The sequence below is a fragment of the Hordeum vulgare genome, chromosome 4H, assembly GCF_904849725.1.
Source record: "Hordeum vulgare subsp. vulgare chromosome 4H, MorexV3_pseudomolecules_assembly, whole genome shotgun sequence".
Taxonomy (NCBI): Eukaryota; Viridiplantae; Streptophyta; class Magnoliopsida; order Poales; family Poaceae; genus Hordeum; species Hordeum vulgare.
In genome coordinates, this window is record NC_058521.1 from 363,562,423 (window position 1) to 363,578,081 (window position 15,659).

General features: G+C 43.4%; 1 protein-coding gene across 1 annotated transcript; it reads left to right on the forward strand.

Moving 5' to 3' along the window:
• Window positions 1–839: 839 nt before the first annotated feature.
• On the forward strand, window positions 840–4,338 carry LOC123448630 (peter Pan-like protein). The gene is made up of 6 exons (XM_045125581.1): window positions 840–1,151; window positions 1,264–1,494; window positions 1,594–1,686; window positions 1,767–1,954; window positions 3,742–3,935; window positions 4,025–4,338. Exons 1-6 carry the CDS (start codon window positions 873–875, stop codon window positions 4,120–4,122), a joined length of 1,083 nt encoding a protein of 360 aa, XP_044981516.1. The 5' UTR covers window positions 840–872; the 3' UTR covers window positions 4,123–4,338.
• The last annotated feature ends 11,321 nt before the right edge of the window (window positions 4,339–15,659 follow it).

Genomic DNA, 15,659 nt, shown 5'->3' on the forward strand with positions numbered 1-15,659 from the left:
AGAAAATGTTTCAAATTTCGATTTTTTTGCTTTTCAAACATTGTTCATAAATTCAAATAATATTCTGGATTTTCGAAAAATGTTCTTCTTTTTATTTTTTTTCTTAATTTTCAAAAAATGTTGTAGCATAACAAAAATGTCCATATTTTCTAAAGTTGTTCGCAAATTGGAGTTCTAAAAAATGTTCCCTTTACCACGAAAGTGTTCACATTTTTAATACTCCTGAAAAATGAAAATGTGAATAATTTTTGGAATTTTTAATATAGATTTTTCAAAAATTACTGAACTTTTCCAAAACAGAATATTTTTACAAACTATATACAAATTTTAAAACGAGAACAATCTTTAAAATTTAAAGCAAAATTTGGAAACTAGAATTGTTTTCGAAATTTCTGAAGATTTTTTCAAGCATGACCATTTTTTAAAATTGTGAATAAAAATTTCAGACGACATATATGTGTTTAAGCTTTCGGAAAATATTTGAAATTTTCAAACAGAAAAAATAGAAAAAAAAACATAAAATGGAAAAAAGGAATGATAAAAAAACAAATAATAATGCTGTTTTGTGCGAAGCCGCGAAGAAACAGCGAAAACTGCACGGCGTGGTCCAGAAGGACCGCGAATAAGCTGCTCTGTGGGAAGCTACAGCTAGTTGCCGCATAATGCGTCACATGATGTCCCCCCTCCCTGGCTCGTTTAACGCGAGAAATAAGGGCGCCCCTCATGGTCACGGGCTGGCTTGATAAGCCATGAGTAGTATCCAGGGCCAACCTTTCGTCGGCCCATTAACTATTAGTCCTACAAAACCCTAACCCCCCATCCCCTTACCGCCTCAGAAATTACGCAACTGCTCTGCAGCCCAAAACCTAACCATGGCGCGAGTCCGCAGCAACGGGCGGCGTGGCGGCGGCAGTGGTGGTGGCGGCGGCGGCGGCAAGGGGAAAGGGAAGGGAAAAGGCCCAGGCAAGTGGAAGATGCCGTTGTCGGTGGCGCGGAAGCAGCAGGCGGTGCTCGCTAACGTCGACCAGGTCACCGGCGAGAGGATCCCCAAGAGCTTCGTCTTCTCGCGCGGCAAGCTCCCCTCCACGCTCCGTCACCTCCAGCAGGACCTCCGCAAGCTCATGCTCCCCTACACCGCCCTCAAGCTCAAGGTCCCTATCTTGACCCCCTCTTCCATCCCCGCAGCCCAAAACCAATTTGGTGATTCCGTTTCTTAGCATCTGAACGAGCCACAAATGGCTTTTCCGTTCGTACAATCACCAGGAGAAGAAGAGGAACAACCTCAAGGACTTCGTCAACGTTGCCAGCCCATTGGGTGTTACGCATTTCCTGATCCTCTCGAACCCAAAGAGCTTACCGCACCTGCGCTTCGCCAAGTCACCGCAGGGTCCAACCTACACTTGTCAGATTTTAGAGTACGCTCTTGCAGCTGACATCGCAAACTCCCAAAAGCGGCCAAGGTGTCCTGCAGAGATATTCAAAAACTCGCCTCTGGTATAAGCAGTGGCTCTGGATTTTGTTCTGTTCTTTTAAGAGGATACATTTGTTGTCACTAAATCAACTCACCTTTGTTGTGAATCATGTGTTTTGTAGGTCGTGCTAAGTGGTTTCAATGGCCTCGGCGAGCCTTTCAAGAGTTTTGTCACCTTCTTTCGACATTTGGTCCCTGCTATTGATACAGATACGGTAAGTACTCCATGATATTGTGATGTAACTTCATGTCTTCTTTCTGGCACATCAAAACGATATGGTATTTTGAATTGTAGGTTAAGCTATCAACATGTCAAAGAATATTATTGCTACAGTGTGACAAAGAGACAGAGGTTATCGATTTCCGGCATTACTCCATCAAGCTCCAGCCTGTTGGGGTGAGCCGCAAGATTAGAAAACTCATGCAGAACAATCAAGTGCCAGACCTAAGGGACCTTAAAGATGTTAGTGATTATGTGACAAAGTAAGAACTGAATTACTTTCTTACAGTCTATTATAAGTTATGTTTTCAAGCCTGTGGTAATACTATGTTCTTTAATTGGTTGGCATGTGCCATCTAGAACGGGGAAATTGGTAAGCTTAAATGCAAATTTAGATTCGAAATTAACAAAAAAAAGAACTTTGATTTGATATAGAGAAAGCCCCAACAGTTTTATTGTTCATTGGATTCCTTCGATCTATCATACAGGAAGTACTCCCTCCATTTTTGTTGCTCCGCATATTAGCTTTGTCCTAAGTCAAACTTTGTTAATTATGTAGAAAAAAATTTAACATCTACAATACCAAATTAATACTATTGGATTCATCAATGAATATATTTTCACAACATATATATTTGTTATTGTAAATGTTTATATTGTTTTCTATAAACTTGGTCTAATTTTCTAAAGTTTGACCTTGGACAAAGCTGATAGGCGGAGTAAATAAAAACAGAGGTAGTATGGAGACATGCTATGATATGTGAGAAATTCAACATGTGTTTGAGCAATCTGACAGATTTTCTACACTCCTATCCCATACTTGAAAACTCGTGACCCTTCTAAACAGATCATAGTATGTACACTCTCCATTTCAAATTACTTTGCATATTAGGCTTTCGCTTGGCTAAGTCTTTGAATAATTATTACACTATTATTATATAACTTTGTGATACAAAATCGTTAAACACAAATATGTACTTTGGAGTACGAATCTGGTGACATCAATGTTAGGTCAGGTTAAGCATATACTAATGTACCCATCTTCCATGTCCACTGAAACCATTTAAGATGTTATAAAGAAGAGTACTTTTAATTATGAATGGAATGCAGATTCAACTATTCAAGATGTTTGCTGTGTAGTCAATGTTTAGGATATTAGTAACTGGTACCATATCGGTAGGGTGCTGAGTAGGGATAAATAGGCGGATTTTCCAGTTGATCGTCCGACAAATCAGGCAATCGCCTATTCGGTGACCCACCGAGTAGTGATTAACTGACTGTTATGCCGATATTTGGAACAATATTTGTAGTACTTATAGATGGTTTTATCTACACAATGAATCTAGTTAATGCAGTTGAAGTCAAATAATCTGTTGCTTTTAGACCAGCTCGCTCAATTGTTTGTCACTTTAAGATTAGACAACAGTGACAGTTTTATCATTGCGGCTTGATTTGTCCAGTTTTATAATTATAGAGAAAAACCTACCATTCCTCATATTCCTTACACATGCCGCCACCATCTACTTCATTACAACATTACTGCCCGTTACTCCATTGGAGAATCTGACAGTTTGAAGACATTCCCTTGCTTTATGCCATCACCAGCTTCCTTCATAAACATGTTTTTCCAGCAAGTCCAATATAGAACATTGGATGACTACCTATGGTGTTTCCCGTGTAATCTATTTTGATAATTGAGGCTTATTAAGAATAGAACGAAAAAATAACCGGTCAAGATATATTTTCTGTGTTTTCAGATGAAAATGAAAAATTAGTTAATCTGCACTTGTTTTTGTTTTACAATTGTAGTCGGTTGTTCACTGCTTTCTGACCAGTTCGCTCCATGATTTGTTACATTGGTATTATATAATATTGATGATTTAAATGCCATGTCCTGATTTGTGACTTAAGGCACCAAACCTACTGTTCCTCAAATTCTGTCTATAACGAGCCCCCTTTGTTTGCTCGTCCATTTGCAAGACAACCAAACCTACTGTTCCTCAAATCCCGTCTATAATGAGCCCGCTTTGTTTACTTGTCCATTTGCAAGAGCTGGATATGGATCAGAAAGTGAACCAGACGATGAAGCAGCGACTGTAAGTCTAGCAAGTGATATAGATAAATTGAACAGAGCATCCCGAAAAAGTGCTGTCAGGCTCCAAGAGATCGGACCAAGAATGACTATGCGCTTAGTTAAAGTTGAATCTGGGCTATGCTCGGGCGACGTCTTGTACCCACAATCTGGTAAATTTCATTTGCTGATGTGGTGGTTCTTTTGAAATACAAACCGCATGTTACTTTTTTTTTTCCTGAACTTTAATGCTATGTTACAGTTGGAGAAGAAGATGTGAAGGAGGGACAAGAGGAAGAAGAGATAGAAGATGCTGAGGATATGATGGAGCTGGAGGATGTCTCGGGCGACGAAGAGTAGCCTAGATGAGCTTGAGAGGTGCTGAGCAGCAGCCTATGATGATTGCCAAAAATGTGAAGCAGCTGCTGTATTGCGACAACATTATATGAGTTTAGTTGATCCTTAAGAAAGCATAGTACAAAGCTCGTTCCTGAAAAAGAGAGGATAAGGCTCTTGCAGTGATAATCCTTGATGTGCCTCATTTTGGTTAAATCTTAATGGTTTTTAGCTCTGAAACAAGTTGTATTTACCTCAGTTTTGCCTTAGGAGGGTGTGCATATAAGCACTGGCTGTTGGGTTTCAAGTTGGATATTGGATTGTGAATTATTTCGTGGAACGTGACCCAGATATTTCACTTTAGGAAAGATTTGCTGTAAAGGCTCGCAGGACCCGGGAATTTGACGTGATTCCCAACCATCAGACGAGCAGCGATCCAGTTTCTGGTTAGTTCTTGTGCAGCAGATGAAGCAGAAAGTCAGAAATTGATGTGCTGGTCACACAGAGATCCTGTTTTTTTTTTTTTTTAAAGAAGGCTTTTATTACTTAAAAAGTTTAAGCATTACACCCGGCCTCTAACAACAACCGACGTAATACAATCTAGTAGAAGTAAATCGCCGTTGTTTATGGAGGGCCTATCTGGCGATCATACTGCCATCCATGTAGGATAAAAATATCCCTCGTCACTTTCTTCAATCGCACAGAAGCCTTCATAAAAAGGTCGCGAAACTCCGTCCGTTATAATGTGAACCACGGACAGAGAATACTTGAATACATGTAACCTACAAACGAGAATAATTTATATTATTAAAAACCTTGTCATTTCTACTTAGCCAGAGCGATCATATGACGGCAAGCGCTCCTATCCATAAAATGGTTCTAAACTTAGTATCTATCCCGAATAACCAATTACCAAAAACATTGGCTACCAAAGTAGGTTGATACAAGTTGGAAGCCATATGGGTAGCTGACCAAATAGACCATGCAAACTGGCATTCAAAGAATAAGTGTTTTATTGTCTCTTCTTGGGGACAGAATACACATTTCGTATTGTCGTGCCAGTTTCGTTTGACTAGGTTATCTTTAGTTAAAATGACCCCTTTCCGAAGGTACCGCACAAATATCTTTAGTTCTAGTGGGACCTTCATGCGCCATTTTTTTGTTATTATTGACTAACACTTGAGCCTGTGTTAGCGCCCTATACATGGAATCCACCGAGATTTTTCCATTCTCATATAGATTCTAACGAAACTCATCGGTACCTTGTGACAGCTGAACCGTGGCCATGCGTCCCAACAAGGCATTCCAAGACTGTAGTCTCGCACCAATTAAATCCCGTCTGAAAATCACGACCGGTGGCGACGCTTGCATAACGGAAGCAAGCGTAGCACCTTTGTGTCGCACAATATTGTATAGAGCCGGATATTGTTCTAGGAGGATGGTATTCCCTAACTACTTGTCCTCCTAGAATCTAATTTCTGAACCATCCTTAATCTTAAATACGCCAAAGCGAAAGAAATGTTTCTTAGCCGCCATTAGGCCGGCCCAAAAATGCGAGTCACCAGGTCTCTACCGTACCTGTGATAATGGTTTTGTGCATATGTATTTTCGTTTAAGGAGTGTTTGCAAGACACCATCCTCCGTCAGTAGCTTAAACATCCACTTATCCAAGAGGGCTGAGTTCTTAACCTGTAGGTCATGGATCCCCACTCCTCCCTAGTCTTTTAGTCGGCAGACGACGTTCCATTTAGCCAATCGATACTTCTTATTCTCACTATCCCCTTGCCAAAAGAATCTCGATCGGAAATAATACAATCTATGTAGGACTCCTTTGGGTAGTTGGAAGAAAAATATCATATACAATACCATATTACTGAATACTGAATTTATGAGAACCAGTCTTCCTCCGAGGGATAGTAATTTTCCTTTCCAACTCACAAGTCGTTTTTGCACACGATGTTCGACGTGTTTCCTTTCGGCATTCGTTAATCTCCTATAATGTATTGGTATACCCAAATACTTAATAGGAAATTGACCTTGCCCACATCCGAATAACTCGACATATTGAGCAGCTGCGTCCTGGCCTTGCCAAAACAGAAAAAATCACTTCTATGGAAATTAATTTTCAATCCCGATAGCTGTTCAAAGTTGATAATATTAATTTCAGATTCGCTGCTTTATCCAGATCGTGTTCCATAAAAAGAGTCGTATCGTCTGCATATTGAAAAATTGATAAACCCCCATCAACCAGATGTGGGACTACCCCTTCTATATGTCCGTCTTGCTTAGCACGGTCAATCATAATGGCCAACATATCCGCCACTAGATTGAATAGTAGTGGAGATATAGAGTCCACTTGCCTTAATCCCTTATTCGTTTCGAAATAGTGCCCAATGCCATCATTGACCTTTATGACAACGCTACCTCCGGAAACAAAGGTATGGATGAGGGTACACCATTCTCGTGAGAATCCTTTCATTCTCAGAGTTTGTTGGAGGAACGACCAATTGACCTTATCATAGACTTTTTCAAAGTCTATCTTAAAAACTACCCCATTAAGCTTTTTAGTGTACATCTCATGTACGGTTTCATGTAAGGTCACGACCCCGTCCAGGATATTCCTACCTTGCATGAAAGTAGTTTGTGTAGGTTTAACCACATGACTAGCCACAAAGTTTAAACTTATGGTTACAGTTTTCGTAAAGATTTTGAAACTGACATTAAGGAGGCATATACGTTTGTGTTGTTGTATCCTTTATGCCTCCGGAATCTTAGGTAACAAAATGATCTCCCCAAAATTCATGCGAAACAGTTCTAGTTGCCCGGAATGCAAGCATCTGAATAATTGTAGAATATCAGGTTTGATGACTTCCCAGAAGTGTTGATAAAACTCTGCAGGAAATCCATCTAGACCTGGTGACTTATTGTGTTCCATTTGGAAGACCGCCTTTCTAATCTCCTCCTCAGTGAAGGGAACATTTAGAAGGGAGTTCTCCTCAGCGGAAACCCGTGGGATGTCATCCGTTCGTGACTCATTCATGGAAATATTTCCATTCTCTAGAGCCCCAAACAGACCTTTATAGTACTTTGTGATATATGACTTGAGTTGTTCTTATCCTTCGATCCGGCCTTCCTCCTAGACAAGGGAGTGAATACGTTTTTTCCTGTCTCTGCCATTGGCGACATTATGGAAGTATATCGTATTAGAGTCCCCTTTTGGCAAGTGTAGTGCCTTAGATCTTTGGTACCATTTGATTTCTTCCTCACGCAACGTACGTGCTACTTGGGCATTAGATTGGCTTTTAAGCTCAATCTCTTGTGGTGAAAGTAGACGTACTTCTGCCTAACGCTCAAGCTCATCAATGATTGTACATAGGCGCTCTTTCTCTTTTTTGAGAATGCCGGCAGTGTGTCTAGCTATAACGACTAAGATGCGGCACTTTCCTTATTTGGGGGCGAGGCCTCAAAAAGGGGAAAGGGTCACATCTAGTCATATCGCAAGCAGGATAACATTGCCATTACGTAAATAGAGAGATGAGTATAAGATTCAGCTTACACTCGCCACATGCTAGATTACAATCCACACAAGCATTCATTATTCATACATAAGACAGGGTCCGACTACGGACAAGATAAACGGCAAAATCATGCTATCCCGCCTTGCTAATCCCACGATCACGACCATGCGCCTCTAATCCTCGGGATACGTCACATACAGTCTGCCACTGTCTTCGTCGAACTTGTTGGCGAACGTTGCATGGGAAACACAAATTTTCCTACACACACGAAGAGCTATCATGGTGATGTTCATCTACGAGAGGGAGATCGGATCCACATACCCTTGTAGATCGCTAAGAGGGAATCGTTAAGAAACGCGGTTGATGTAGTGGAACAGCTTCATGGTTCAAATCACCGTTGTCCCACGATCCGTCCCGATCTAGCATCGAACGGGATCTCCGCCTTCTTGATCCAACAAGAGAGACGGGGAAGTAGATGAGTTCTTCGGCAGCGTGACGGCGTGCAGGTGATGGTGATGATCTATTCCTGCAGGGCTCCGCCTGAGCTCCGCAGAAAACCGATCTAGAGGAAGAACTACGAAGTAGAGGTTTAGGGTTGCACGTGGCAAAGTTGTGTCTCAAAAACCCTAAAACCTCTAGTATATATAGAAAGAGGGGAGGGGCCAGCCTTGGGGCTCAAGAGAGCCCCTAGGGTGTTGGCCGAGTGGAGGAGGAGGGACTCCAACTCCAATTCGGTTTGGGAAGGAGGAGTCCCTTCCTTCCTTCCCACCTCCCTCCTTTTTTTCCCTTTTCTCCTTTGATTTTTCCCTTAGCCAAAATAGCCCTATTGGGCTGGCCTCACCAGCCCACCAAGGACTGGTGCGCTACCCATGGGCTATTAGGTTCTCTCCCGGGTGGGTGGCCCCCTCCCGGTAAAAACCCGGAACCCATTCGTCACTCCCGGTACACTGCCGGCAATGCCCGAAATCTTTTCGAAGGCCAAATGAAACAATCCTATATATCAATCTTCGTTTCCGGACCATTCCAGAAACCCTCATGACGTCCGTGATCTCATCAGGGACTCCGAATAAACCTTAGGTCACCAACACCTATAACTCAACTATACTGAAATGTCACCGAACCTTAAGTGCGCAGACCCTGCGGGTTCCAGAACTATGCAGACATGACTTGAGACACTCCCCGGTCAATATCCAACAGCGGGACCTGAATGTCCATATTAGATCCTACATATTTTACGAAGATCTTATCGGTTGAACCTCTGTGCCAAGGATTCATATAATCCCGTATATCATTCCCTTTGTCCTTGGGTATGTTACTTGCCCGAGATTTGATCGTCGGTATCCCTATACCTATTTCAATCTCGTTACCGGCAAGTCTCTTTACTCGTTTCACAATACAAGATCTCGTGACTAACACTTTAGCCACATTGCTTGCAAGGCTTATATGCGATGTTGTATTACCGAGTGGGCCCCGAGATACCTCTTCGTCACACGGAGTGACAAATCCCAGTCTTGATCCATGCTAACTCAACGGACACCTTCGGAGATACCTGTAGAGCACCTTTATAGTCACCCAGTAACGTTGTGACGTTTGATACACAGAAGGTATTCCTCTAGTGTGAGTGAGTTACATGATCTCATGGTCATAGGAATGAATACTTGACACACAGAAAAGAATAGCAACAAAATGACACGATCACATGCTACGTTTTTATATTTGGGCCTTGTCCATCACATCATTCTCCCAATGATGTGATCCAGTCATCAAGTGACAACACTTGCATATGGTTAGAAAACCTTAACCATCCTTGATCAACTAGCTAGTCAACTAGAGGCTTACTAGGGACATAGTTTTGTCTATATATATCCACACATGCATTTATGTTTTCGTTCAATAAAATTATAGCATGGATAATAAACGATTATCTTGAAACAGGAAATATAATAATAAGTATTTTATCATTGCCCCTAGGGCATATTTCCAACAGTCTCCCACTTGCACTAGAGTCAATAATCTAGTCTCACATCGCTATGCGATTTACATTGGAATGAATCTAGCACCCATACAGTTGTGGTGTTGATCATGCTTCGCTCGTGGAAGAGGTTTAGTTAGCGGATCTGCAACATTCAGATCCGTGAGCACTTTGCAAATATTTACGTCCTCTCCTTCGACATAGTCGTGGATGAGGTTGAAGCGTCGTTTGATGTGTCTGGTCTTCTTGTGAAACCTTGGTTCCTTGGCTAGAGCAATGGCACCAGTGTTGTCACAGAATATAGTTATTGGATTTAGAGCGCTCGGCACAACTCCAAGATCCGTCATGAACTGCTTCATCGAGACACCCTACTTAGCCGCCTCCGAGGCAGCCATTTACTCCGCTTCACATGTAGAATCTGCTACGACGCTTTGCTTGGAACTGCACTAGCTTACCGCACCCCCATTAAGAATAAATACGTATCCGGTTTGAGACATAGAGTCATCCGGATCAGTGTCAAAGCTTGCATCGACGTAACACTTTACGACGAGCTCTTTGTCACCTCCATAAACGAGAGACATTTCCTTAGTCCTTTTCAGGTACTTTAGAATATTCTTGACCGCCGCCTAGTGTTCCACTCCTGGATCACTCTGAAACCTACCTGCCATACTTATGGCCAGGCTCACGTCCGGTCTTGTGCACAACATTGCATACATGATAGACCCTATGGCTGAAGCATAGGGGACGGTACTCATTTTTTCACTATCTTCTGCAGTCACTGGACACTGAGTCTTACTCAACTTTATACCTTGTATCACTGGCAAGAACCCCTTCTTGGATTGCTCCATTTTGAACTTCTTCAAAACTTTATCAAGGTATGTGCAACGCCCAAAATGCGATCCTATCCTCAATTTGGCATGAGAGCCTCGTCAGGGATAGAAGCGCATCTCGTCATTTCGCAAGAATGGATATCGTTACAAGTACATGTACTGAAAAGAAGAGATATAAAGAATTGACTTACACTCACCGCAAGCTACATCAGAGTCACATCAGTATAATACATAATCATCATGAAGAAGAGCAGGGTCCGACTACGGACGAAAATAAACGAGAAAAGAAGAATGACGTCCATCCTTGCTATCCCAGGCTGCCGGACTGGAACCCATCCTAGACAATGAAGAAGAAGAAGAAGCAACTCCAAATGAACAATCAACGCGCTCGCGTTAGGTAACCTTTACGTGTACCTGCAACTGGTGTTGTAGTAATCTGTGAGCCACAGGGGACTCAACAATCTCACTTCCAAAGGTCTCAAGACTAGCAAAGCTTAAAGGGTGAGGTATGGTTAAGTGGTGAGGCTGCAGCAAGCGACTAAGCATTATATGGGGTGGCTAACTTACGAGTACAAGAATAAAGAGAGTGAAGATCTACGCATAACAGACGTGACTACTGATGATCAAATGAATGATCCTGAACACCTACTTATGTCAGACATAACCCCACCGTGTCCTCGATAGGAGAAGGAACTCGCGAAAGAGACAATCACAGTTATGCACTCAGTTGGCATATTTTAATTAAGTTAACTTCAAGTTATCTAGTACCGGTGTTAAACAAAGTTTCCACGTTGCCACATAACCGCGGGCACGGCTTTCCGAAAGATTTAACCCTGCAGGGGTGCTCCAACTAATCCTTCACAAATTACCACAAGCCGCATAGAAATCCTCGATCACGAAGCTCGCTATCTCGTCGGATTCCTTAGTGGAAAACCTCAACTCAGAGATTACCCAAAGCATGACCGGTATCCCGATGCACAAGACATTCGTCAAAGGTAAAACTAATCCAGCAAGGCCGCCCGACGTGTCGACGATCCCGATAGAAGCCGCGTATCTCGTTCTCAGGACACGACGGATGAGCACGCGTACGGTGGCCTGATAGAAATCTCCCAAGTTGTCCTGGGTTGGCCCCGCACAGTGCTCTATTTTGGACCAACACCATCAGCACTGGCCCTCCCTGTATTATGTAAAATTACTCCTCGGGTTCCTGACGCCCTATGCTTTCAATATTAACGAAATAATTATGTTGGGCAAATGTAGTACCAATGTTGGGCCTTGGCAGACCAGCTTTAATCTAAAACGAATTATCAAGGGGGTCCCCATAACAACCCCGATCGTGTTAGGAGCGCTCAATTATGGAACATAACACCGGTAGCCGAAACTAAGGGGGCAAAGGTGGAACAAAACACCAGGCTAGAAAGGCCAAGCCATCCACCTTTTACCAAGTATATAGGTGCATTAAATTAAATAGCATTTAATAGGGTGATATAACAATGAACCCATGTAATCACATGGAAGCAACTAGCAACTCTAACACATGGTAAAGCAAGCGGTAACATAGCCAATCAGTGGTTTGCTAGGTCGTGAACAGGTTGAAGATTTTCATGGCAATGTTGGGAGGCTGATATTTAACAGGTGGTAGGCAACGAGACATAATCGATAGAAGCGATAAAACTAGCATGACAATGATAGTAATGGTATCTGGGGAAATGGTCATCTTGTCTAAGATCCCGCTTGGAAGAACAACGACTCCGTGATGCAGACGAACCAATGTAGTCGAACGGATCCTCACAACCCGACACGCTTTCGGAACTCTATCGAGACGAAGCAACCGGAAACAAGCATCAACACAGATATTCACCACGGCACATGCACGACACATGCAATCCACATATGATGCATGAATGGTGAATACATGTAGAACATGGCATGGCAATTCACACAATCCGACACTACACATTAAGTGAAGTTCAATATGCAACGAGTTGCACATTGACGAACTCCACATACGAATTATTTAGTTCACTCTCAATTAGGTACACGACAATATTAAATGTGGTTAAACATGGCAACAGGTGAAGAAAATTAAACTACATATCTAGACATTTTAAATGAGGTCGGAAATGACATATAGCACCTACGAGACGACCTCACATGTTAATTTACAATTCTGTCCAGATTTGAACTATCACTTTTAAATATTTGTTAAACAACAAAATAAATGGGTTCACGTGATTCTACGCGTCGTTACAAGCTATTTACACATAGAGAACATCTCCAACAGAGCTACGGTTCAAAAGATACGAACACCACAAGATATGATGGCATGAATGCAAAATGTGTGCAACGACAGTCACAAGCATTTCAAAACACACAACCAGCAAAATAATATGAAACTACATGAGATTCTAAGCAAGTTTCATATAGGACACGACCAAAACGGAGCAACGGTTCAACAACTACGAGCTAAACAAGAAATCACAACAATCTGCCAAAATCAGCCACATAGCATTTTCTACACCCCACAGCTACGAGCTACACAAATCTAAAATGCACAACCAAGGCATGAGACGGTAGAGGGCAAGAAGCACTACAACATACTACTAACAACATATAGCATGGAAGCATGGATCACTAGGAAAAGAACTCACAAAATAGCTTCTCACACACTGTTTCAGACTTGGTGAAAATAACAGTTTGTCAAACTGCAGTTTTCGATCTGAAGGCATATTGACAGCAACAAAACCATAAGCTACATGACTCCAAATGGCATGAACATTGACAGCATGCTAGAGAATCCTAAAGTCTACAACTAACTCCATTGCACCAAACTCAAAAGAGCTACAGATCACGAGATAATCTCATGCAAAGACAACAACAAAATATAACAGATTTCAGACTTAGAAATATTTCAGCATCTCCAAACAACACTATTTCCTAGCAAGTAGAGAATAAGCAAACCACACCTAAACATGGATTTCTAGTGCAACCAAAATTACCAGGGGCTAGACTAAACATCCAAGAGCATATCTCCAGTTGACAACTCCTTCAAATCAAGCACGGAATAAATCCCACAAAATAAACAAAAGGGCAACATAGCAAAATATTACGCGAACTAACTAGCTCAAAAGCTAAAACTAAATGCACAGTTAAATTCTATGGATTTTCCTACGCCGAAAACATATATAACATGAGGGGTTGCAAAATAAAAACAACGCCACACGTATATACGGGAATATGTCATAAACACGGTATAACAAACTAGCTACGGAATCCTACATGCAAAAATACAACCAACTACTCTAAAATACATGGCAATAGGGTTCCTAAAAATGAGCATTTTTCTACGGAGTTTGAGCAATCCGGACACGCACGAAAAAATAACACGGGATAAACTCCTATTAGGACAACACGCTAAACTAGGCATATGGCAATCCAAACTATGTCAAACATGCATGCAATTTGTAAATTACGAATCTACGCGCAAAACTACACAAGTTCCATATATAGATCATCTTGATCCGACGCTCGGATTAAATTCTACGGGCGTTTTAAAACATGCATCTCTCTTCTCAATTAGTAACTTGACGTGAGGTAAGGATAAAAAAAAACAAGGGCCGGATCACAGCAAGTTGTAGTGACCCAGAGCAAATTAGGCCCAAGTGGTGCTATGGTCAAGAAAAAAAATAAAACACAACAGCAAAAGAATTGCGGCCTCCATGGGATTCAATCCCGGGACCTCCTCGATGAGGCGCTGGCTCGGCTGCCAGTCGGACTAGGGCGCAGGTTCTGCCTAGATGCGGTTCCGACTGAGGATTGTATGACATGGGGCGGAGGCTCACCTCGGGCCAGATCGGCCGGCCTGGAGGAGGAAGTTGGTCCGGGGTGAGGCAGACTGGCCGAATCGGGGCGCTGGGCGAGCGAGGCCCAGGAGCGCGGTCAACGACTAGGGGGGTTTCCTCGTCTCCCTCCCGTCACCTCCTCGAAGCGAGGCCGCGAGGCCATGGCGACGCTGCAGCGAGGGTGAAGGCAGACGGGGAGGGGATCCACGGTGGCTGGAATGGCATGGGGCGGCGAGAAACGGCAGATCCAGACCCATGGATCTCAGATCGGGCGATGCAGGAGCTTCGGCGGCCATGGGGGTTCCTATCCAGAAGCAGAGAGAGGGAGATTAGAGAAGAGAGCACAGGGAGAAGGAGGGGCCCCCGAGGACGCGGGATCTGGGCGGGCTCGACCTGATGAGTAGCGGCGGCCATGCCGGGGACTGGTCCCTGCGTCTCCGGTGGCTCACCAGCCGGCTGGTCGCGGAGGAGAGGCGGCGGGGCTGGGTGCGGGAGCCTCGGCTCCGAGCGGCGGCGCGGACTAACCGGGCTCGGGCGGGCCGCGGATGGGCTTCGCGAGCCCGACAGCTGGAGGGGGAGAGAGAGGCTGCTGGGGGTAGGTGGTGTGGATTTTGAGGCAGGGGCTAGGGTTTCCATTAGGGGCAGGTTAGGGGTGCTTAAATAGGCAAAGGGGGGGGGGGGGGGCTAGGTTTAGCAGTTTTTCGCCCCGGTTTCAACCGTGCGGTCGGAATCAAACAATTCTGAATGCGGGATGGGCTAAGTGAGCGTGTAGAGTAGGTTAGCTGGGGAAGAGAGGGAAACGGTGCGGCGCGGCAACATGATTTTTAAAACACCGGTAAACGTCCGACGGTAGACCGAATACAGTGCCACTACGGTCGACCGTTCGGGTACCAGATGACTCCGATTGCGATGAAATTTGACAGGCGGCCTACCTATAACTAAATAAGACCGCACGTCAAGTTTCAACCCAATCAGAGAATGTTTTATTCACACTTTTAAAAACAAGATTTAGACGGTGCCGCGGGCGCGTGCGTGTGTGGTCGGGCTCAGAACGGGCAACGAAGAGAACCGACAACTAATAATGGATGCACTTTTGAAAACTGGTGGCAATGGGATGCCGATGCAATGCGGATGATGCGCATGATGCGATGATGATGCGACAAAATAAAAATAATCACACGACGAAAACGGAATAGAAGGGGAATCTTCTGGAACGTCGGTCTCGGGCTGTCACAACTCTCCTACACTACAAGAGGATCTCGACCCGAGATCCAAGAATGAAAAGGCGGAGAGGAAGAGAAAGCGAGAGGTAAAACTTAATCGCTTCTTTGAAAAACGAGTGAAACCAACGATCCTTGAAGGTTGCAAAGCAATGAGGAATGATATGAGAAACAAGCAA